The 25667-nt window shown below is 49.9% G+C and overlaps 1 protein-coding gene and 1 long non-coding RNA gene across 5 annotated transcripts in view; both read right to left on the bottom strand.

Moving 5' to 3' along the window:
• Positions 1–25667, bottom strand: part of LOC119372695 (gamma-tubulin complex component 6) — a 318918-nt gene that overhangs the window by 154415 nt on the left and 138836 nt on the right. For all 4 annotated transcript variants that reach the window (XM_037643145.2, XM_037643144.2, XM_049419622.1 and 1 more), the window contains 3 exons: positions 23941–24065; positions 21686–21857; positions 1336–1408 (listed from right to left, as the gene is read on the bottom strand). In XM_037643145.2, the coding sequence (XP_037499073.1) occupies positions 1336–1408; positions 21686–21857; positions 23941–24065 (370 nt within the window). The remainder of the gene's footprint in view (positions 1–1335; positions 1409–21685; positions 21858–23940; positions 24066–25667) is intronic.
• On the bottom strand, positions 12012–15118 carry LOC125760034 (uncharacterized). Its single transcript, XR_007417699.1, has 3 exons — positions 14442–15118; positions 12655–12947; positions 12012–12058 (listed from the first exon to the last, which is right to left on the bottom strand). It is a non-coding gene; the product is annotated as an uncharacterized LOC125760034 (long non-coding RNA).

Consider the following 25667-nt stretch of genomic DNA (forward strand, 5'->3'; position numbering starts at 1 on the left):
CAGCAGCTGGTTTTTCAAAACAGTAGTTCTTAAAAGAGCCGGAGGATCTGGAAATATTGGAAAATAAACCCTGCAAAAAATTTTGAAGCTTGCACCAGCTGCAGGAAAAATCCAATTAGTAATTCTTTGCTCAGCCACACACATCATTGTGATAGTGAAAAAGCACTCAAATCATGCCAGCCCCGAGTCACGACCCCTGTGGCCGATGTTATTGTTTGCCACGTGGAATATCACACCGGCACCAGAGGTGATTTTGAAAAATCTCAGCGGCTGTGGATGATGTGGTGGATCACAAGGTGGACAACAAACTGATGCTTAGGAGTGACCGTGTCTGCAGCAGAATTGAAAAACTGAGCAGCAGCTGCTAATGAATGAGGCATCAAAGAGCTTCCAAAACCGGTTTGCAGCTGTTCGAACTGGACAGGTGTATGAGGTGGAGCTGCAGAACAGTGAATCTAAGGAGGCATGTTTCAATACTTTTGGGAAATGTGAGCGCTGGCGTTTTACTGCCCTCTTTCACTCAAGCTCCATTCAATAAGGTTTTCTCTCTTTTCAGTGCACACCACATGTTCATCAGTGGTAACTGAACTACAATGAAAGTCAGCAAGTACAGAAAATAAAAACACACCTTCAAGAGTAATGCAATCTGGCCCCGTTGTTCATTCGCTAGCCAGACCACGCTTATCGGTGGGCACCTCCACGGTGCCACAAGGAAAGGAATGTCTGTGCGCTTAATAATGTTGGTCGTTTCAAACTGTCCTAGATTGCCTACTGCAAGTAAAGTTACGAAGAGCCCACTGCAACATAATTCTTGCTTTTGTGAATTTGCAAAGTACCCGCTACGCGTCCGCAAAGCAACATGTGCACACCAGCCCACCCTGTTGATGCTGCTGACAATGATGAATAATTATGCACTTTGCATGGCAGAGGTGGGCCAACCTCTGACAGCTGGTGCAAATCTACGCTTCTGCCAGGCAACATTACCTGCATTAAGGAGGCTCCTCCTCGCACTGCATGACATTTGCATAAGGTTTTTTTCCAAAGTAGTTTCAAGCACTGGCTTGGCTATGTGGTACAACACCAGCTTGCCACACACAAGTCCTGGGTTCGATTCACCTTGAACCAAATATTTTTATTTATTTCGCATTTCCGCTCACAACTAACGATGCCAGCACCTACACCAGAATTTCTGGGAAACAAGCTTTTTAACAATGTCACATTAAAATAATAGGTTACAAACAATTTTTCTCACAAGTTTGAAAATGAATAAGTGAATACCCTAGGGCAGGGTTTAATGATGGCATGCCAGTGATTAGCAAAACAGGTTGCACATACCGAGGAATTGCATACAGCAGGCGACTTTGCCTATCAACTAGTTCCTCTTGAGCTTCTATCCATTCTTCTGGGACTGAAACAGCATGCATAAAAACATTATCAATCAGAAAAAAGTTATCGCTTGACATCACAACTATTAAAGACACACAGTACTGAAACATGGTGCACACCCAACAACTCTTCCATTTCGCACCCAGATCGCTTGGCTATTGTAATCATGGCCTGCATCAAGACTACACGGAAATGCTGTTAACCTCTTAATTGCTTACCATTAAAAATTGTCATTTTTTTGCTTATGAGCTCGTCATGGCTCTTCAGCAGTGTTTCAAGAGGCTTTCCAATTTAAAACATAGATGGCATTCCGTGATGGGCGCTTTCATTGAATGAGAGTCTGCACACTAAATGGCAAAATGTGCGCCTTCCCACGCGTTATAAACAAACATGGCGCAGTGGCACGCTTTGAACGCTGCCACACGGATGGTAGCCTCATCTAGTTTGTACTTCATCGAGGAATAGTAAATTTTGTCCACAGGAAGTCAAATGGAACCCTTACTTTCTGGAGTTGCACAAAGTTCTTTTGGAATACACATCAAATGGCCCAGGTATGGGGTATTACCAGGCCCGCAGCCTTCCCCTCGTCCTTAACCTCACTTTCCTTTCTCACCCCTTGCTATAATATATTACACATAACTATGCATTGCTTTGCCCTCCTCCTTTCTATCCTCCTGCTCCCCCCTTCACAGTCCTTTCCCATCGCTTGCTATACTATACTATATTGCCGCGTCCCTATTTGTGCCCAGCTATGCTTTCGGTTGCTTGAAGATGCCATTTCTTAAGCATGGGTGGCCGTTGGCAGAGGCAGTCCTTGTAAGAGACCAAATTCTGGGCCCAGACCTTGAAGGCGACGGCTTGAGTGGTGTACCGGCGTCTCCACGCGTGGGTGTCTCGTGGGACTAGAAGCAGGACTGCTCTCAGGATCCTCCACCAGTGTCGCAGTTAACAAAGTACGGGGGGGGTTTTATTGCAAGAAACAGAAGCACGCCGTTCTCTCAGAGACACCAAAGGTGGACTTGCCAAGAACGCCTTCTTCTTCTGTTAATCGTGCTGCGCCTCTCGAGCGGATCGGTCGTTGTCTTTCCCGGCGCCAACGCATAGCTGGGCATAAATAGGGACTGTCCTTTGTGCTACAATTGTGAGGATGCATTCACACAGACGCCAGCAATGTGGGCCTAGCTGCTGTTCTGGTTCAGAGTAAAGACAATGCCGAGCAAGCAATTGCCTACGCTAGCCGAACGTTGTCCCGTGCCGAGTCCAATTACTCAACCACGGAGAAGGAATGTCTGGCGGTCGTTTGGGCAGTCGCAAAGCTTTGCCCATATTTATATGGCCGTGCTTTCCAAGTGGTAAGTGACCACCACTCCCTTTGTTGGCTGACCAACAAAAAAGAACCTTCTGGACGTTTGGCGCATTCGAGCTTATGCCTGCAAGAGTACAACATGACAATAGTCTACAAACCGAGAAGGCAGCATTTAGATGCCGACTGCCTCTCAAGATCACCGAGTGAGTCACCGAGCGCAGATGACGACGAAAGCGCCGGCTCTTTAGGAGTTGTCAATGCGACTGTCATCTCTCGGCAACAGCAAGACGATCGGGAGCTCAAATAATTGATAGAGTTCTTGACAGGACGAGCCACGAATGTGCCGAGAGTGTTTTCGAGAAGTTTGTCATCATTCTGTTTAACAACGGACTACTTTACAGGAAGAATTTCTCTGCAACAGGAAAGAGCTACCTCCTGGTAGTTCCCGAAACTCTCCACAACGACATCTTGCAAGCCTGCCACGACGAAGTCACTTCGAGCCACCTCGGTTATACGTGAACATTGTCACGAGTAAGAGAAAAATACTACTGGCCATGACTTGCAGCTGAGGTGAAACACTATGTTAGAACATGTATTGACTGTCAGCGACGGAAGGTTCCACCGGCTAAACCTGCTGGGCTGTTACACCCCGTTGTGGTACCAGAAACTCCATTTGCATAGACTGGTATGGGCCTTTTGGGCCCATTTCCGATGTCGGATAGCGGCAACAAATGGATCATAGTGGCGACAGACTACCTCACCAGGTACGCGGAAACCAAGGTGATTCCGAGCGGCACTGAAGCTGAAGAGGCACAATTCTTTATCGAGAACATTGTCCTGAGACACGGTGCCCCCGAAGTCGTCATAAAAGACAAAGGAGCCGCGTTCACAGCTGAGCTTCGGTGCACTGTGCTTACAATCAGTGGTGGCACAGCGCATAGGACGACGACATCTTTCACCCACAAACGAACTGAACGCCTCAACAAGACTATTGCAGACATGCTGTGCATGTACGTCGACGTGGAGCACAAAAATTGGGACAAAATTTTGCCGTCCATCACACTTGCGTACAATACTACCCGCCAGAAAACAACGAGAATGACTCCATTCGGACTGATCCATGGCCGAGAAGTAACTACAATGGTCGATGCTATGCTGCCTCGTGATTGCAATGATTTGGAAACCAATGCCACAGATTTCACCGTGCGCGCAGAGGAAGCGAGGCAGCTTGCCCGCGTCAGAATTACTAGCCAGCAAGAATGTGACGCCCAATGGTACAATATCCGTCATCGATTTGTAGCTTACACACCAGGGGAAAGAGTCTGGGTTTGGTCCCCTGTATGATGGCAAGGCCTGTCGGAGAAACTTCTACGCTGATACTTCGGACAGTATAAAGTTCTACACTGCCTCAGCGACGTAACCTACAAGATCGTTGCTGATGGTTCACTTTGCTCAAGATGCCGTCAACATCTGCCCGAGACCGTGCACATGGTGCGCATGAAACCGTATCTTTCAGACTGATGCGGACATCCACTAGCTAACTGTACATCGGCTGCTACTTGGTAAGCATCGAGACGATGCGAGCTCTGGAGGGAGAGTAATGCCACGTCCCTATTTGTGCCTAGCTATGCACTGGCACCGAGAAAGATGACTGATTCGCTCGAGAGGTACATCACGATTAACAGAAGAAGGTGTTTTTGGAGAGTTCACCTTTGGTGTCTCTGAGAGAACAACGTGTTTCTGTTTCTTGCAATAAAGCCCCCTGTACGTTGTTAACCGCGACAATATATAACTATGCTCTGCATTGGCCTCTCACCTACGCCTTTCCATCCTCCTCACTATCACATAACTACTGCTCACTTTCCTTTCCCACCCCTTGCATACAATACTATACAAGGCTACGCAATACCTTACCCTTTCCTTCCTCCTTGCCCTCACATCCCTACTGCTCACTTTCCTTTCCCACACCTTGCATACAATACTATACGAAGCTACGCAATACCTTGCCCTTTCCTTCCTCCTTGCCCTCACATCACCCCTGCTCACTTTCCTTTCCCACCCCTTGCATACAATACTATACAAGGCTACGCAATACCTTACCCTTTCCTTCTTCCTTGCCCTCACATCCCTACTGCTCACTTTCCTTTCCCACACCTTGCATACAATACTGCCATGCCCACTTCTTGTCTTGTTTTGATGTATTCGGGTTTGACCGGCAGAGACGGTTATCAACGCTCGACGCTGTCCGCGAAGTAGTGTTCTAGAAGCGTCGCGATTGTAGTAGATCGGTTTGTTAAGATTGCGCCCCGCACGCGAATGTTCCAGCTTTGTCTAGAGATTACGCCGCCACCAGCGATATTGCTGGAAAGTTCGATAGCGCCTGTATAAAAGCCGACGCGCGTGACCGCTTGTCAGTTGATCGACGGACGACGCCCTGTTCGCCGCTATCATTGTACAGCGTGCATTGCTGTAGTTCTAGTTCTCATTTTCCGGCCACAAGTTCGGCCAAATAAACAGTTTCATCCTACAAACGCCGACTGCTGTCTTCGTCGACGTCACGACCACGTGACATCTGGTGGAGGTGCTGCTTCATGATCCGGACGCCACCGCGGAGCGCTGACCCAAGCCCAAGCCGCGAAGAAGACGACTCTAAGGACAACCCGGATCCTCGAACCAGCCCGGCAGAAAGGACTACCCCCCCAATACGGACTCCTACCGGATAAGCCAAAAGCCACGGCGACAAGAACAACAGGCACGATGACGGCCGCAGCGAACCCTGCCGCGATAGTGATGCAGCCACCCAGGGAGCCGCCGACATTTCGTGGTTCGCCGTGTGAAGACCCCGAAACCTGGCTGGAGACGTTCGAAAGGGTCGCAACATTTAACAACTGGAACGCCGACGACAAGCTGCGCCACGTGTACTTCTACCTGGAAGAAGCAGCAAGAACATGGCTCGAGAACCGGGAGTCCACGCTTCGAACCTGGGATCTCTTTCATAGTGCTTTTTTGGAGACGTTCACGAGCGTCGTTCGAAAGGAAAGGGCCGCATCCTTGCTGGAGACACGGGTTCAGCTCCCGAACGAAAACGTGAGCATCTTCGCGGAAGAAATGACCCGGCTGTTCCGCCACGCTGACCCCAACATGCCTGAAGAAAAGAAGGTTCGTTTCCTCATGCGAGGAGTAAAGGAACAGCTCTTCGCTGGCATTATGAGGAATCCGCCGAATACCGTCCAAGAATTTGTCTCCGAAGCAACAACAATCGAGAAAACGCTTGAGATGCGAACACGGCAATACAACCGCAGCCTCTCGACCACAAGCTACGCCGACGTTCAAGCGCTAGGATCCGCCGACCTGCGTGAGACGATTCGAGCAATCGTGCAAGAGGAGCTGCGAAAACTTCTACCTTCGTCGCAACCTCAAGCAGATCCAGCATTCACTCGGTGCGCCTCAGCTAGTAGAGCCGCAGCCGCAAGCTATGAGCTATGCTGCTGCAGCCCGCCGTCATGCTCCTCCTCCACGCCCACGCCAAGACGATACACCGCCGCAGTACCGTCGCCAGACGCCGCCGCCGCCACCGATGCCCTACCGTCCACCTGTCGGCCATACGCCGCCACCGACGCCCTACCGCCCACCTGTCGGCCAGCGCTACACCCCGAGGAAGACCGATGTCTGGCGCGCCCCTGACAACCGCCCGCTCTGCTACCATTGCGGGGAGGCCGGCCACACGTACCGCCGCTGCCAGTACCGACAGATGGGACTACGAGGATTCGCCATCAACGCGCCGCGACCGCAGCCAGGCGAACGGCCTCGCGACATCGACGACTACCTAACCGGAACGCAGTGGCAAGAACGACGTCCTTCACGCTCGCCGTCGCCCGGCCGCTACATGTCACCGCACCGCCGGCCGTACACTGGCCCAAACCGGGGCCGGTCGCCTAGCCCGTATCCGGAAAACTAAGGGCAGCAACCGATGGAGGTGCGGTTGCTGTACGACGAACTACCGAAGATCCTCCGCCGACGACGACGACGTCGCGACGAAACCTTCAGAACACGACGCGAACTAGACAGACCCCTGACGACGAGATCTTGCGGACCAAAGAAGACCCGACGACGCAACATGGAAGCAGCGGAACAAACCGACGCAGCCGTGACCCGACGCCGAGACCCAACCGCAACGCAAGACGACGAACTAGCGACCTCGACGTTCTCATCGACGGCCACAACGTCACCGCTCTCGTCGATACTGGAGCCGACTATTGCGTCATCAGTGGGCCCTTCGCCACGAAGTTGAAGAAAGTTAAGACCGCTTGGGAAGGCCCCGAAATCCGCACCGCTGGAGGCCATCTGATAACGCCGATTGGTGTCTGCACGGCGAGAGTCACCATCAATAACCGGACTTATCCTGCGGGCTTTGTAATCCTACAAAACTGCTCCAGGGATGCAATACTTGGAATGGACTTCCTAAGTGAACACGGCGCCGTCATCGACCTGAGGTCCGAGTCGATAACACTAACCTCAGATAAAGCGCTCCCGCCCCGCGCGACGCCAGGGAACCATGCATTGAATGTGATAGAAGAGCAGGTGACCATTCCGCCGCGTTCTAGCGTCATTATTTCCGTCGGCACCGAAAAAGCTGAAGACATCGAAGGTGTCATCGAGAGCGATCAGCGTTTGCTGCTAGACCGTGACATTTGCGTCGCAAGGGGCATTGCTCGGTTGCATGAAGGAAAAGGAAGCGTGATGCTAACGAACTTCAGCCAGGAATACAGACACCTGAGCAGGGGCACGACGATTGCATACATCGAAGAAATCTTGGCCGTCAGCGATGCGTTTGCCTTTTCAGATTCTGACGAAGCTACGACGACGATCCCTGAGCCACCCTTCGACGTAAACCCAAGTCTTCCCGCTCGCCAACAGCAACAGCTCCGACGCCTTCTGCAGGAATACAGGGACTGTTTCTCGTCGTCATCGCGGGTCCGACAAACGCCCCTTGCTAAGCACCGCATCATAACAGAAGAAAATGCTCGACCACTCCGTCAGAGTCCCTACCGGGTTTCGACGCGGGAACGGGAGGCCGTTAAGAAACAAGTCGATGAAATGCTACGCGACGACATCATCCAGCCGTCCAACAGCCCGTGGGCGTCTCCCGTGGTGTTAGTGAAGAAGAAGGATGGGACCCTACGTTTCTGCGTCGATTATCGTCGCCTGAACAAAATCACAAAGAAGGACGTGTACCCTCTCCCACGGATAGACGACACCCTGGATCGACTCCACAACGCGAATTACTTTTCGTCGATGGACCTCAAGACCGGCTACTGGCAAATTGAAGTCGACGAGAGAGACCGAGAAAAGACCGCCTTTATAACACCGGACGGCCTGTTCGAGTTCAAGGTCATGCCTTTCGGTCTTTGCTCGGCGCCTGCGACTTTCCAACGAGTCATGGATACTGTGTTAGCTGGCTTGAAGTGGCAGACTTGCCTTGTTTACTTGGACGACGTCTTTGTGTATTCCTCGAACTTCGACGAACACCTCCAGCGACTTCAATCCGTACTTCAAGCAATCAAGAACTCCGGGCTCACCCTAAAGCCAGAAAAGTGCCGCTTCGCGTACGAGAAGCTCTTGTTTTTGGGTCACGTGATCAGCAAGACTGGAGTGCTCCCAGACCCGCAGAAAACAGCTGCCATCGCCGCTTTCCCGCCACCCACCGACAAGAAGGCCGTGCGCCGATTTCTCGGCTTGTGCGCCTATTACAGACGCTTTGTCAAAGACTTTTCACGGATCGCCTAGCCACTAACGCAGCTCACGAAGACCGACGTCGAATTCAGGTGGCAAACAGCGCAAGTCGAAGCATTTCATGAACTGAAACGACGCCTGCAGACACCTCCGATACTTGCGCATTTCGACGAATACGCCGATACGGAGATTCACACCGATGCAAGCAGCATAGGACTCGGCGCCGTCCTTGTGCAGCGGACGGGCGGACTGGAAAGGGTTATCAGTTATGCTAGCCGGTCGCTGTCTAAAGCAGAGGTCAACTATTCCACAACAGAAAAGGAGTGCCTCGCCATCATCTGGGCTACGTCAAAGTTTCGCCCCTACCTCTACGGCAGGCCCTTCAAAGTTGTGAGCGACCATCACGCCTTGTGTTGGCTAGCTAACTTGAAGGACCCTTCAGGTCGCCTCGCACGGTGGAGCCTAAGACTTCAAGAATTTGACATTACTGTCGTCTACAAGTCCGGAAGGAAACACTCCGACGCCGACTGCTTGTCTCGTGCCCCCGTCGACCCACCAACGCCCGACGACCAGGATGATGACAGCTTCTTGGGAGCCATAAGTACCGAAGACTTCGCCGAACGACAGCGAGCCGACCCGGAACTGAAGGGTCTAGTGGAATACCTGGAGGGCAGGACCGTCGTTGTCCCAAAAGTATTCAGGCGAGGATTGGCATCATTTTCCTTGAAAAACAACGTCCTCGTAAAGAAGAACTTCACTCCGGCCCGAGCCAGCTACCTTATCGTTGTACCTTCGGGACTGCGACCAGAAATTTTGCATGCCCTGCACGACGACCCAACGGCTGGACACCTCGGACTTTCCCGAACGCTCGCACGAGTACAAGAAAAGTACTACTGGCCGCGCCTTGCCGCCGACGTCACTCGCTACGTAAGGACGTGCCGAGACTGTCAGCGACGGAAGACACCGCCCACAAGACCAGCAGGCTTCCTTCAGCCGATCGAGCCTCCTCGGCGACCATTCCAGCAGATCGGGATGGACCTTCTGGGGCCGTTCCCAACGTCGACTTGCGGAAATAAATGGATCGTCGTGGCTACCGACTACCTCACCCGCTACGCCGAAACAAAAGCCCTGCCCAAAGGCAGTGCCGCTGAGGTAGCCAAGTTCTTCGTTGAGAACATCGTCCTTCGACACGGCGCCCCAGAGGTTCTCATCACCGACAGAGGTACGGCGTTCACGGCTGACCTGACTCAGGCGATCTTGGAATACAGCCACACAAGCCACCGCCGCACCACCGCGTACCACCCACAGACCAACGGCCTCACCGAGCGTCTAAATAAGACCATCGCCGACATGCTGGCCATGTACGTCGACGTCGAACACAAGACGTGGGACGCCATCCTTCCGTACGTGACCTTCGCGTACAACACGGCCGTACAGGAAACGACGCAGATGACGCCATACAAGTTGGTCTACGGAAGGAGCCCGGCAACGACGCTCGACGCCATGCTACCAAACGTGACCGACGAGGAAAACATCGACGTGACCACCTACCTACAGCGCGCCGAAGAAGCACGACAGCTCGCCCGCCTACGGATCAAGAACCAGCAGACGACTGACAGCCGCCGCTACAACCTTCGACGACGCCACATGGAATACCAACCCGGTGACCGTGTATGGGTATGGACGCCAATACGCCGACGAGGACTTAGTGAGAAGCTTCTTCGACGATACTTCGGACCGTACAGGGTACTTCGACGCCTGGGCACACTCGACTATGAGGTTGTCCCAGACGGCATTACGAACTCTCAGCGGCGCCGTGCGCGACCTGAAGTCGTCCATGTCGTGCGCCTTAAGCCGTTTCTCGCGCGTTAGCGAGCCTGGGGACTCTATTTTTTTTTTCTTTGTTATTGTAATTTATTTGTGTATGCACTTGTTTTTTTGTCTTCTATGTTCTTTCACAAGCATCGGGACGATGCTTTTTCAGAGGGGGGCATTGCCACGCCCACTTCTTGTCTTGTTTTGATGTATTCGGGTTTGACCGGCAGAGACGGTTATCAACGCTCGACGCTGTCCGCGAAGTAGTGTTCTAGAAGCGTCGCGATTGTAGTAGATCGGTTTGTTAAGATTGCGCCCCGCACGCGAATGTTCCAGCTTTGTCTAGAGATTACGCCGCCACCAGCGATATTGCTGGAAAGTTCGATAGCGCCTGTATAAAAGCCGACGCGCGTGACCGCTTGTCAGTTGATCGACGGACGACGCCCTGTTCGCCGCTATCATTGTACAGCGTGCACTGCTGTAGTTCTAGTTCTCATTTTCCGGCCACAAGTTCGGCCAAATAAACAGTTTCATCCTACAAACGCCGACTGCTGTCTTCGTCGACGTCACGACCACGTGACAATACTATACGAGGCTATGCAATACCTTACCCTTTCCTTCCTCCTTGCCCTCACATCCCTACTGCTCACTTTCCTTTCCCACACCTTGCATACAATACTATACGAGGATAATATGCAATACCTTACCCTTTCCTTCTTCTTTGCCCTCACATCCCTACTGCTCACTTTCCTTTCCCACCCCTTGCATACAATACTATACAAGGCTACGCAATACCTTACCCTTTCCTTCCTCCTTGCCCTCACATCCCTACTGCTCACTTTCCTTTCCCACACCTTGCATACAATACTATACGAGGCTACGCAATACCTTGCCCTTTCCTTCCTCCTTGCCCTCACATCACCCCTGCTCACTTTCCTTTCCCACCCCTTGCATACAATACTATACAAGGCTACGCAATACCTTACCCTTTCCTTCTTCCTTGCCCTCACATCCCTACTGCTCACTTTCCTTTCCCACACCTTGCATACAATACTATACGAGGCTACGCAATACCTTACCCTTTCCTTCCTCCTTGCCCTCACATCCCTACTGCTCACTTTCCTTTCCCACACCTTGCATACAATACTATACGAGGCTACGCAATACCTTGCCCTTTCCTTCCTCCTTGCCCTCACATCACCCCTGCTCACTTTCCTTTCCCACCCCTTGCATACAATACTATACGAGGCTACGCAAAACCTTACCCTTTCCTTCCTCCTTGCCCTCACATCACCCCTGCTCACTTTCCTTTCCCACACCTTGCATACAATACTATACGAGGCTACGCAATACCTTACCATTTCCTTCCTCCTTGCCCTCACATCCCTACTGCTCACTTTCCTTTCCCACACCTTGCATACAATACTATACGAGGCTACGCAATACCTTGCCCTTTCCTTCCTCCTTGCCCTCACATCACCCCTGCTCACTTTCCTTTCCCACACCTTGCATACAATACTATACGAGGCTACGCAATACCTTACCCTTTCCTTCCTCCTTGCCCTCACATCCCTACTGCTCACTTTCCTTTCCCACACCTTGCATACAATACTATACAAGGCTACGCAATACCTTACCCTTTCCTTCTTCCTTGCCCTCACATTCCTACTGCTCACTTTCCTTTCCCACACCTTGCATACAATACTATACAAGGCTACGCAATACCTTACCCTTTCCTTCCTCCTTGCCCTCACATCCCTACTGCTCACTTTCCTTTCCCACACCTTGCATACAATACTATACAAGGCTACGCAATACCTTACCCTTTCCTTCTTCCTTGCCCTCACATTCCTACTGCTCACTTTCCTTTCCCACACCTTGCATACAATACTATACAAGGCTACGCAATACCTTACCCTTTCCTTCCTCCTTGCCCTCACATCACTCCTGCTCACCTTCCTTTCCCACCCCTTGCATACAATACTATACGAGGATAATATGCAATACCTTACCCTTTCCTTCCTCCTTGCCCTCACATCCCTACATCTCACTTTCCTTTCCCACACCTTGCATACAATACTACACAAGGCTATGCAAGCCTTTACCCCCTCCCGTTCTCATTTCCTTCCTCCTCACCCTCACTTTACTTTCCCACCCATTGCTATACTATACATAACTATGCTTTGCCTTGGACCCTCCCGTCCGCCTTTCAATCCTGCTCACCCTCACTTTCCTTTCCCACCCCTTGCTATACAATACTATACAAGGCTACACAAAGCTAAAAATAAGGTCATGCTCTTTTTCTTTTTTTCCTATCCCCTTCCCTTTCCTTCCTCCTCGCCTTCACATCACTCCTGCTCACTTTCCTTTCCCACACCTTGCATACAATACTATAGTACAAGGCTATGCAATACCTCCCCTTCTCATTTCCTTCCTCCTCGCCCTCGGGTCACTCCAGCTCACTGTCCTTTCCCACCCCTTGCTATACCACCATATTGTACAAGGCCCTCTCACCTTCTCTCATCGCTGTACTAAATTATAATCACCTATGCATTGCTTTGTCCTCTCCCATCCTCCTTTCCATTCTCCTCGCCATCACATCACTCCTGCTCACCCTTACTCGTCCTGTTCACTGTGTTTCTTCTTCTCTTCTCAGAGTTATTTTACTTTCTATTTTTGCGCTATAATTATGTCGCATCTTATACGCCTAGTGCACGCCGACGGAAGCGCCATAGGCGGCGAACTCAATCATTGCTCTCGGGAAAGCAAGCAGACGGCCGCCGTGGTTTCCTACGTCGTTGTACCTGTGTTTCCGCGTTGTTCACGTTACCGTAGTGAAATAAGCAACGTTCGTCGTATGTGTGGTGGCCGAAACTTCAAGGGATGTCGAATAACAATTGCTGGGGAGTGGAGTGCTCAAACACCTACAAAAACGTGCCCGGAACACGGTTTTGCTCACTTACCGCAAGGCCTCCTGAGCAAGAGCCACGGAAGCAATGGATCGCCGCTGTTCGTTGGCAAAGACGAACCGCTTTGTCATTGTGCGGGTTAACACGTCGCTTCTTGTTCTACTGCTTTCGTTCTGCCATATCGGTGCTCGCTGGATGCACTCGTTCATGTTGACACTGGTAGACGACCAAAGTTATAAGCCTGAGCATGCGTTGGTTCGGTTCGACCGCCGTGCAGGGCACTTCGCTCAAACGTTCTATATTTCAGAAGTGTTGTAGTTCGGGCGAGTTGGTCATCCATGAACTTAGCTTGTACTAGCGCGGTACATGTACCGCGCTATTACAAGCTAAGTTCTCTATTTATTATTTACAGAAACAGAAATGCAGCAATGGTTGACTTCAGAAAGAACAAGAAGTGATTCAGACGTCACCTTTCTAAACAAAGCAAAGCGGATGTTCACCACGAGCTGCACCTCATAGCTGGATCTTGTTACGCTGGTCTGCACGGCGCACCTTTGATATTCACCGGCATGACGATTCACTCCACGCGGACGTTCGTTCTCCTCCGCAGTCGGTCATCACATGTCTTCTCGGCGACCCTCTTCAAAACTTGTCACTGTCATCTCTTGATACTTAACTCACAGCACTAGATCATCAAACAACACGTCTTCTGCGGTCGAGCGAACGATGCTATCACTAGAACGACATAACCTGTTCGCCGACTAACTCCTCACTGACTGACTCTGCCCCCGCGCGCTTGCTGCGCTTGCATTGCCTGTATCGGCTCGCGCCTGGGTTCGGGAAGGTGCGTATGATTCGTCTGTGCGTAGCACAGCGAAATCTAGGGAAAGGGCGAGATCCTCTCACCGATTCGTCTGCGGAATCAGACGGCGCCGCTGGCTCGGCTTTGTTTCTCGAATATCCCGATCTTTCGCGTTCGTTGGCTGTGTCGGTGGTGTCTTCTGCGGAGAGGGTAAGAGGCGCGCGGGCGCGCTCCCGGCGCCTTTTTATACTTGTTTTTTCGATGCGCGCGCGCTCGTAGAGGCCCGCGCCTTTCCTGCAGCTGCCAGTGCAGAATTAGTTGTCTGGCACCCGCACGAAGGGGAAATAGCAGCCGCGAACTTCATTCATCTCCTCACAGCAAAGCTGTGCAAAGCGCTGTCGTCTGCCCGGCTTCCCGCACGTACTGTCGGCGGCGCCCGCTAGGTGGCTATCAGTGGCGCCTCTATAGGCGGTGCACAATGCGTATAGACCACAACCGTTTTCACAAGTGTGATGAATTACTTCTTAAGTAGCAGTAGTTATTCACTGTCATGTTGCTGGCACCACCTGGCGACACCATGAGGCCGCCATTGAGACTTTATGGACAGAAGCTACTTTTTGGAACCAAAAATTGCATAAGAGATCAATTTTTTGAAAATGTGATTTTTTGCATTTTGCCACTACTGATGCATACTTTCGCCCCTTTTCATGCATCCTAGATCATTGTTTTAGCCGTAACCACATTTCATGTCACACCAGTGACGGACAGAGTTTTGTTTTTTGCTATTTCGTTAGTTTCATTTTTTCGTAACCTTGCAATCTTCTGACAAGCTTTTCTCAGCTTTGGCACCGTCAATCTCGATAACTTTTGTTGTGCTGGAAACCTGAACGTTTAGAAAGTGCACAGGGGAGACATACGATGTAATTTTGAGAAGTTATAAATTAAGTCAAACCCGTTTATAACGAATTCGAAAGTGTCGCGAAAAGTGGTCGTTATATCAGTAGTTCGTTGTATATGGACTCGCCCTTAAAAACGTGCGCTTAGCGGCCAAGCTGTCTTTTTTTTTTTCTGTGCACTTTTTATTAAAGTGCTAACAACCCCTCCGGTGACAAGCTAAGCCTTTTCGCGTCGTGAAGCGACGCCCGCTGCGTGCTCACGAGTGAACTCACCAACTATGCAATGAACTAACACCGTTTCACCGAAGCGCGTTACCGCCACGTGGAGCCTATCATACCTGGCTAGCTGCGTGCAGCGCGTCGCCTACTCGAGCTCGCGGAGTCACTGCTGGGGTCACTGCCGTGCCTGCTTCACTCTGGACCGTGCAGGGGTGCGGCAAGTAGCCTGTTCGTTCAACGCGGCGCAGACAAACACTTGCAGGCAACGCGCACTCTACGTCTCCGCGATGCTATCGCGGCCCTGCACGAGGACGCGCGGCGCAATTGTCACCTACTCAAACACGTAGTATGCGCGCTCGCTGTCAGTGCATCGACGTTTCTCGGTGCCCGCGCCGCTCAACAACAGCTAGCTACTTTAGTTTTTATAAAGCGACGTGCAATTTAAAGCGGTTTCGCATGACGCGGCGGCAGCGAACTTGCGAATGGCAGCATGGCGCGCTCGTATCGCCATCAGTCCGCACATTGTACGGCGTATGCCACACGCGCAGACGCGCAGATATCTACAGATGACTGTGATAAGGTTGTCGGCTATAAGTCACAATGGCACGTTCGTCAACGACCGCCACCTCGCCTTTGCTTTTTTCGGATGCTTATCCGCGAAGGCATCGCCGCAATCGCGCGGAAGTCGTAATCACTGATCGACCGGCCTCTGCCGTTACCGAAAAGACGGACGACCTTTTGCGGCCCATTGTGGCGTCGACGAGTTTAGGGACGCAGTGAACCTTTATTCGATGGAAAGTTATCGCTGTTATCACTTCTTGCATTTATGCCTTCTTGCGTTCCAATGCATTGTTTGGTTCATCGGAGGCGGTCGTAGCTGCAGAGAACGGCGTGAGGAAAGGTTACCGTGCGAAAGCTGACCGCAAGGCTTCATACTGCCTCCTTTTTTTTTTCCCTCACTGCGCCATTCTGCCACTGAAGAAACAGCTGGAAAAAGAGCGACCTCGCTCGCAGCGTCCGAAATCTGCGTGCGGTGCTCGCCGATCTTTGTCGCGAGTAAACTGGAGCGGGGCACGCGCCCCTCTCATGCTTAGGAGGCCTGTTTTAACTTTTTTTCTCTTCGTATGCGTTATATTTTTACCGCGACCGTGTCTGAAGTGTTCGTTGTAAAAGTAGGAGGCTTTGAAAAATGTTCGCTATATGTGGACGCAGCTTCAATGGTTAGCATAGGAAAATCGCAAGTGCACCCAAATATGGTCGTTATAACCGATAGATCGTTATATGTGGGATCGTTAAAAGTGGGTTCGACTTATTATAAAGAGTGAAATTAGTGCTTTTTCTCCATCATTTAAATGAGAATTTCGAAGCACCATAACCTTCATTGTAGAAAAGCTAGAATCATAAAACTACACTTGTTGCATTGCTTGAGATGTGTGGAATCCGCTGACATTTAACACAGCAAGATATGTGCAGCCAGTTCGGTAGGAATGTGATCAAATGATGAGCTCATGAATGATTTTAAGATTAGTGGCTTAGCGCACCTAAAAGCTATGTTAATTTTTCATATCAGAACATGAAAACACATAGACCCTGAGGTTTTCATTATCCTAGCTCAAATAATAAAGAACACTTTATAACTAAAAACCACTTCCCCTAGATGCCAGGGCTCTGTGACCATCTCTTGTGCATGGCTGGCCTCGTTTTGTTCTTACACTTTGGCTAACATTCAGCTCGATGGAACTGGTGGCTTGCATGGCAAATAGGAAAGTTCATTACCCTTGATTCGAAATAACGTTCAGGATGGATTTCTCTCATGACTGACATAAGTGTTAGTTTGAAAGTCTATGGGCATTTCAAACTGTGTGAGACCTTGTGTACGCAAGGAATTGCTACAACTTCTTGCTGGGCCAGTTTTAAATGCGAATGCATTTCTTTAGGGGTGTGCGAATACCGAATAGTAAGTCTCGAATCGAATACCGAATCGAATTAAGAAAAAAAAGCTGAATATCGAATCGAATATCGAATAACAAGTTTATTTAAAAGAAGCATGAATGTTTAAAATTCTCATGCAAAAAAAGCAGCTGTTGTACGTGATCTGAGGTCAACTTCTCCCTCCGGGCCGTAACAATCTTATACCCCTGTCACACGGGCGCCCGTGAACTCCGTTTAACTCCCTCGTCTTTTCCTCGAGGGAGATGGGGTTCATGTCACACGGTCACCATTTCGCTGAGGAAGTTAAATGGAGCTTTTGGTGGAGGGAGTTCGGTAATGACCATTTCGGTTCGATGGAGTACTCTCGTTCCCAGCCAGCTACTGCTACACTGAAAACCGCACTAGCAATATCGTCCTAATGAGCTCAATTATAATTTTAAAAACTATGCTCTTTTTTTGCGTAGCATTTCACGCTCCGTAGTGTAAGTTTTAGTTGTATTTTTTCGGACATCAGCGCTTGTACTCTCCACACCAACGCCTCGCCAAGCCGCCGCTGTGAAGCATGCTGTGAAGCGTCACGCCATATTTGTTTCTGCACGTGTGAGGCGCACGCACAAGCACTGTGACAGCAATGGTGATTCCGAGCACTTCATCAACACACAAAAACACGTTTTCGTTGCTTTAAAAAGGCGACTTCACCGGCAAAAAATTGAACGTTTCGACAAGCGCAGCAGCGCTGTTTCTGCCCCATGCGGCAACCGTCGAAAGCTTGCCCCGATCCGTGTAGCACGGCCACAACTCCATTCTGGTTAAGCTCCATTAAGTAGTTCAATGCGGAACGGAGATAAACGGAGTTCGGTGGTGGCCGTGTGACAGGGGTATTACCAGCCGTTGAAAACAACTTTTCACTTGGTACACTTGTTGCGGGAATGCCCATGTATTTCATGGCCATCTTGCACAATTCTGGGAAGTGCTGCTTGCCTGTTTCTTTCCACCATGCTAGAGGGTCTTGGTCCTTGCTGCAAGTGGGCTCACGAAGATACCGCTTAAGCTCCTCAATGTTGGCTGTTTCGGGGGAGTGTCTTCTTTCTGATGACGCCGCCAGCTTCTCAATGCTGTCCCAGATACTGCTGACACGCTCCTTATGAGCTCTAGATGTCGACGCTTCGACACAGTCACTTGATTCTTCTTCTGGAGGGAGCTGCAACTGAGTTCTTGCAAGCTCCAAGAGCCTTGTTTCCTGGAATGTTTCAGTACAGGAGAGGTCCTTAAACCTTGGGTCACAGGCGGTGGCCAGCACATAATACTTTTGCTCGTCCTGCCCTGGAAACCTTGTCCTCATGCTTTTCAGCACATTTCTAGAAAACTCTGAGGTGTCATCATCAGCTGCAATACAGTATTTCAGAACCATCTGTGTTAAATACAAAAACGGTACCACTGATGACAAAGTTGCATATTTGTGGCCACTAAGATCTTTGGTCGCCGATGCGATTGGTTCAAGAGCTTTGACTAGTCCAGCCACAGCTTTCCACTCCTGTGGTCCCAGGTTGGGCAAAGTTGTCTCAGAGGTGGCCAGCTCCAAACAAATGGCTTCCTTCAGCTGCACAAGACGTGAGAGCATGTCGTTCTCACTATTCCGCCTTGTTTCCACATCTTGATTAAGTTCCAGAACTGAGAGCTCCATTTGTCGCTGGCAGTCCTTCAGACTTGCCGCAGCTTGGGCGCTGTGTTTGTAATGGCCAACAATTGTGTGACACTTCTTGAGAATGGCAGGCACTCCTGCTGTTTCTTCCTTGGCATCTTTTATAGCTAGTTGCAGTGTATGGCTGATACAGTGCATTGGGACGCAAGAAATACCCCTAAGGGCCGCGTGAAAGTTTCGTGCATTGTCCGTCACCACATAGACTGGCACTTTCTGCTGTGGCAGCTCCCAGTTATCCATCATAGCTTGCAGGTGCTCTAGGATGTTGCAAGCAGTGTGGCTCTCGGTCACGCTCCGCTTTTCCAACGCAAAGCTTCTCATTCTCATCTCGAAGTTGGAGGTTAAATAGTGGCAGGTCAGGCTGATATAACTCTGGTTAGACCTCGACGTCCACATGTCACTTGTCAACGAGATCGACTCTACGCCTTCCTGGAAGTCCGCGTGCATTCTCTCCTTCACAGCCATGACCATGTCTCGGTACAACTCCGGGATGATTGTCCTTGAAAATGTAGTGCAGCTGGGTATCTTGTACAAAGGCTCCATGTGGTTCATCAGATCTTTGAAACCCGATTTTCGACACAGTTGTAAGGCTGGAGGTCGAGCGCCAGCATTCAGGTAATCCTTGTGGTTATCGCCGTTCTCTCGCGCTGCGACAGGTCCTTGCCCCACTTCAACGCATTTTTGATGAGCGGCTGTGCTTCGTCTGGTCGTCCTTGCTTACCGCTGTCTCTCATGAACACACTGCGCAAAGAAAAATGCTTGTTCTTGAGATGATTCGCAAGTGGCGTCGTCGTACTCGATGGTGTGCGAAGTTTCATGTCACAGCTTTTGCACGTTGCCTCTTGGGCCGAGTTCTTTAAGAAATGTTTCCAAATGGCACTTTTCGTTCGTTCACTCATGTCGCACCTGACCAGCAGGACCGTTGGACGACGTTTTCCGGCAGCTCGCGCGGATACAATTCGGTAGCAGGACACGTCGGCGTGGCTTCCGATTGCGAGGGACTTGGTAGTTTCGGATTGCCCGGAGAAATGACGCAAACGGCCAAGCGGCGCGGAGCCAGCGATTGGATTGGATTCGATTTGTGGCCCCACCCTTTGCAACGGGCAGGCATCAACCGATGCCCTGGCCTAGAGGACTAAACAATGAAATTAAATTTAAAAATGAAAAAGTTAAAAAGCGCACGCAAGAGTGGTTACAGACGCGTTAACTAACCACCACTGACTATGAATATGTCCACGAGAAAAGCTTCGACAAGTCAACGGAGAAGTTAAACAAGCGCCACCTCTATCCCGTTTGCGAAAGGAGAAGAGAAATTGGGTGGCTCTGTGGCCGAGAGGTGGCGCGAGTGCCGCCCAGCCAGCTGAGTGGTGGACAACTGTACGCCGAACTTGGGACCTAGGCTGCTGCGTGCGCATCTCCTGCCTTTGTCGCGTGCGGGTTTTATTGATTCCGTTTTTTTCCCTTTTTCTTTTTTGAGGCCACGACACTGAGCGTGTTCCTCCTTTACAAAGAGGCAGGCCACTTCTACATCATCATCATCATCGGCCGCGCAGCGACGCGACGCAACCAGTGCTGCACGCCAGTAATATTCTCTGTGGCAGCCGTGGTACATGGTTTTGCGGTTCGTAATGGCGCGCTTTCGTTTTGTGCTCGCGAATTGCAGTCTGCGATTCCTCCCAAGTGTATCTACAACTGTTGCATGTGTAGGAAGTGAGACATAGTGTAGCCTGTGCGAGCGGCGCAAACAAAAGGCTGTCTTAGTTGAGTTTCGCGGCTCGGCTGTGTCACGACCACAATTTAATCTGCGTGCTCTCAGGTTCGTGACATTCAAACTTTGTGTACTTTTGGACAGACTGTGCAGTCTCAAAGTATAGTATGTGTTTCACCCGCCAACCAAACAGACTCGCCGAATATATCGAATATTCGAGTTACGGAATACTTCATATTCGATTCGCGAATCGAACTATTCGAAAGGTTGGAATTCAATTCGTATTCGTATATTAGAGTATTCGCACACCCCTACATTTCTTAGTCGGGCTATGTGAGGCATCCGGTGTTGTCCGCGCGCCTCTGCGCTCTCACTCCCTCTCCCATAGCAACAGCTATGGGCGCGCCGCGCTTATCCTCCCCCTAGCAACCAGAGCAGGTGGTGTGGGCGTAGTAGCGGAGAGTGAGTGGAGAGGAGGAGCGCGCTCTGGCTTGTGAGGGCGCTCACATCCGAGCTCCCGCGTGTGTGGAGAGTATGTAGGAGAGGGCAGGTGCAGTGCTTTGCCGCTCCTTCTCTCGCCGTTCGCTCTCTCTCCTCCCTGCGCCACCGCCTCAATGCAGTGCATTTGAAACACGTTTGTAGCGTTTGTGCTGCCTTGGCACAGCTTGAAAACAGCGCATTCTAAACGCGTTTGTGCTGCACTGAAGGCGGTGGCAACATCCCTGAGGTGATTACAAACGCACGCAGGAAGCGTTCGTTGAAAGAGGCGCCCAAAAGGGAGACACCTGAGTGCATCGTTGTGTCGAGCTTTACGCCATTAAAATTACTACGCCGCGCACTCTCGGCACAAGAAATGCATTCGCATTTCCTCACGATTCCCTTCGGGGAGGCGGGGGCATTTTTTTCAGTTTGGGTAGCTGCCAAATGCTAGCTTTCGAAACTTGTTCATCAAAAGCGTTAGGACATATCCTGCGAGCTTGAGCCGTGCTACTAGGGATTCGAAGCTCATATCTACTTGGTGATCACAAGATCTGATGAAGGCAGCCTTCAAGAATGCTCTTGCAATGCCACCTTTGAGTGCACCGATGAAAATCAACGGTGGCTCTTCTGAAACCAAGACCAACATGCATGGTTTTCAGTAAACAACAGCTCCAAATCCAGCAGCCTGTTATCTGGTGGAATTCCAAGGCACTTAATTATGCGAGAATCACGTCATATATCGTAGCAACGGCAGGCTCAACAGCAGCAGGGTGAAAAACTTCCGCAGCACCACTCACTGTTGATGTGCGGATCAAGCCCCAGGCGAAACTTGGGTAGTGGAAGCAGCTGCAGTTCAGACTCCATGAGACGACCGTAGCGCTCCGACAGTTCCCTGGCCTGGGCCAGCTGCCGGCTGCTGAAGGACAGCCTCAACTCGGGTCGCAGCTGCTTGCTCCATAGGAGGCCACTCTGCATGCCATGATGTACCGTAAAAACCGGATTATAGTTCGGACCGGAATATAGGTCGAAACCCCCCACTTCTGATTACTGAAAACCGAAAAAAAAAAAAAAAGTACACGGAATGGCCAAAGTTTAAGAAGGTGCCTTTACCGTGAAACAAACACAATTTCAAATGGTGCACAGTGAAAATTCCATTTGTTTACATGTGTGCTGACACGTAAGTTCCACATGGCAGAAAGCCAAAAGATGGGCTCAAGCATTATCCTTGTAAAACGTCACAACGTCTTGACAGCGCTAATTTGGATGCACTTTGAGGTCTCCGATAGCAACCACGACGCGAGCACAGCTCTCGGTTAAACTGTGCAACCTTCGTCTGGCCCTGAAACAAAGTTTTCTTTTGTTTGCTGCATGCTTGTGATGCTTCAGCGTCTGCCAGTAGTGAATGCTTCTGTGGTGCACTCAATCTGCCCGCTGATCATAGCCACACGTGCCGCTGTAACCAGAGCGGCCGGCATCGCAGGAAGCAACAAAGAAATAGTATCCGGCGAGATTGGAGCAGCGAGAACACCCATGCAAAGATAAACTTTCAGTTATTGTTTGTGACTCACGGCTCCTGCTCGCGTTCACGTGCGCTAGCATCCCAACACACCTTTCACACACTTCAGACCAGATTTCTTCGTGCCTTCACGAACTCGATCGCTGCTTTCTTGAACGCCACGGTGAACTGTCATCGGCCACCAGTCGAGAACAAGAAAAAAAGCACCTCGGAGCCCAAATAGATTCACAAGACAACAACAAAAGCGCAAGACGAGATCGTCACTAAACAAAGCAACACCGATGATTGCGATGGCGATGGAGACGGTTGACTTCAATTGCCCATGGTGGCCAGACTTGTGAAGTTTTTCTGTCAGTGACCGGTATATAAGACGAGGGTCGACATTTTACGGCTGTTTTTTGAAAAAAAATTCGACCTATATTCCGGTTTTTACGGTATAACTGCTCATCGGCCTAGTGGGAACGAATTCCACTTTTAGCATCTTTGCATGCAACAAACAAGGACGAAGGAAAAGAGCGCAGTCTAACAACTGGTTTACATCCCAACTACTAGTACACTACACTTGAAACAGTACAATCACCTATACCTTCCTCGGCTTCATTATCAGCTAAGGCTGTGTCAAACAAACAAGTTCAGTAATGTAGCCTTCTGGGCAAGTTGGTTCATAGTAATCGGAAGATGAAACCAGCGAAAAACAACATGAAGACAGCAAAGAAGAACAACCAGTGAATATAATAATAATATCTGGGGTTTAACGTCCCAAAACCACGATTTGATTATGAGAGACGCCTTAGTGGAGGGCTCCGGAAATTTCGACCACCTGGGGTTCTTTAACGTGCACCTAAATCTAAGTACACGGGCCTCAAACATTTTCGCCTCCATCGAACAACCAGTGAAGAAGACAGGACAAGCGCTGGTTGTTCTTTTTCGCTGGTTTCATCTTCCGATTACCAAACAAAGAAATGAGCCCTCAAAACTCCCTTCCTGCATTCACTGTGGCCACTCAGTGCATGTAGCAAAGTTTGCTGTGCACAGCGCCCAGTTGGCCCAACACCCGTGTTCATCTGGTTGTGCCACATGGTGCACAACAGCTTTGTCCTGCAACAGCTTGACCGATGAATAGTGGCTGATTCTAGACTGCACATTTTCACTTCTACTAAGAAGTTCAACCACCATATTTGGAATGCATTAAGTGGCTCATAGGAGGCTCAACAGCTAAGTGAAGGAGAGCCCAGCTCCCGCACGAGTGTAGACTGCGGATGCTCCCACAAGCTAGTGGAGAAAAAATTTTACTTTAATGTTCAAGTATTTCGGGGTACCTCGAGCACATGTTCATGTCTTGTGAACTCATGTTTTGGGCCGCATGTCCTGCCCTCTGTTCTTGCAAACGGCAACTATTACCTGAATACAAGTGAGCACAAAGCACTTTTGCTTCCCTTGGCAAGCCCACTTCATGGGCAAACTCATCTTCATCAAAACGAAATAATTATTAGTACTAAACCGTAAAAATCGATTCAGATGGCATGTCACACACACCTGAGGCTTGCAGACTTTGAGCAGCATGGCGCTCTTGGCGCTGGTGAAGACCTGTGGCATGAAAGGGGCCAGGAATGGAGCCTCAGAGGCTGCATACTGGAATCCTTTTTCCCAGAAGCGTTCATCTGAAACAGGACCCAGATGGTGTAGCCTTAGCCACAATTCATACTATTGATTGGCCCATGTGGCTACATCTGCCGTCTTCTCTTGTGGTACTACTTTGGACAGTCAAATCCACTGTCTGAGCTGGTTAGCGTGGAAGAGCTGATGATGCAACCGATGCCAAGCTCTCTTGTCAAATGGCTCAGATAAAACTGTAACTGGTGGCGCTTCTCGATTGGTAGCTTTGAGCTGCTGGAAAGGATTTTTGGGCTCTACAACACCAGCCTTGAAGCCGAGAGAGGTGGAAAGTGATGTCCTCCCAGGTCATTTCTGCGCTCCTCAGTGTCGACTTGCATAAAAAATGTTCCATTAACTCACCGTGACCGCTTCATCAATCACCTCAGCACAGCAATAACTGCAGTATGAGATCTCAGAGACCCAACAGCACTTCTTTCAGTTGTGCCCCTCCCACCTTGGCCGAATGGTCCAAACAGTAGATGGTGCATGAAGCCCATCGTACACACTCGTAATTGCCAAGGGGTCAAGACCACCTCACCTACTGCTTTCCATCAAACTTTAAAAATGCACAACAATGGCATCCCACAGCCGACATGGCTATTAAGAACACCTTGCAGGGCTGTTTGCAAAGCAGGGTTCCCTTTGTTCAATAAAGCTTACCTCACATGCCAGCTCATTACTAATGATTAAAAAAAAAAAAACCCTAGTACTTTTTTTTAAAACTCCTTTCAAACATTTGCAAATCAGACTCACGTTCTCTGAAGAGCTCTGTGCAATGTGTAAGCAAACAATCTCTTTGCTCTACATGGCAAGACAGCCTCTATTGATTTTCAAGTACCGTCTACACACTTTAGTTTATGTGAGAACTCCCCACTACTACAGCTCTTGCATATGGGACAGGGTGCTGGCGGTCTTGACATAGTTGGCCAAAATAAGAAAACTGAATTGAAAGGGGCCCTTGAACACTTGCTCAACAATCATATTATGGATTTATTTTGTGTACCTTGATCATAGGAGAGTCTTACAAAACTCGAGAGAGAACTGCAGTGGTCAACAGCTGTGTGCTGTCCAACGCTACTTAGCCGAGAAAACTGAAATAAACAAATAAATTGCATATACAGTAGACTCCCGTTAAGACGAACTCGAAGGGACCACGGTCATCTGTTCGTCTTATCAGGAGTTCGGTTCATCAGAAGTGCCCCCAAAAAGAGGCATGCTAACATGCCAAGTGCATCCAAATATGTTACTTGAAAACACTGAATAGGGTAGACTTACAATGGGGGCAAAAAGACAAGAAAAAGCATTTATTTGGCTCATCTAGATAAAAACTATGCCTTCTTCAAGCAGAGTATTACACGAATCGTACGAGCACCTGATTTCACGGGTTCAAAAATAAAAAAAATTTCATGAAGATACTGCTACCATAGAGTTTCCTACAATACTTACTAGAGGGAACTCTGGTGCTAGTGTCTATGGGAGCTGCAAAGCATGATGCTTCAGCCAGCACGGGAATGATGGGTAGTACACAAATTTGTCTAAACTTCGTACTTTCGGCTCCGTTTGGCTCTGCGTCAGCTGTATCCACTTTGTCGCAAAACGAATTTCAG

The sequence above is a fragment of the Rhipicephalus sanguineus genome, chromosome 10 (assembly GCF_013339695.2).
Source record: "Rhipicephalus sanguineus isolate Rsan-2018 chromosome 10, BIME_Rsan_1.4, whole genome shotgun sequence".
NCBI classification, from domain to species: Eukaryota; Metazoa; Arthropoda; class Arachnida; order Ixodida; family Ixodidae; genus Rhipicephalus; species Rhipicephalus sanguineus.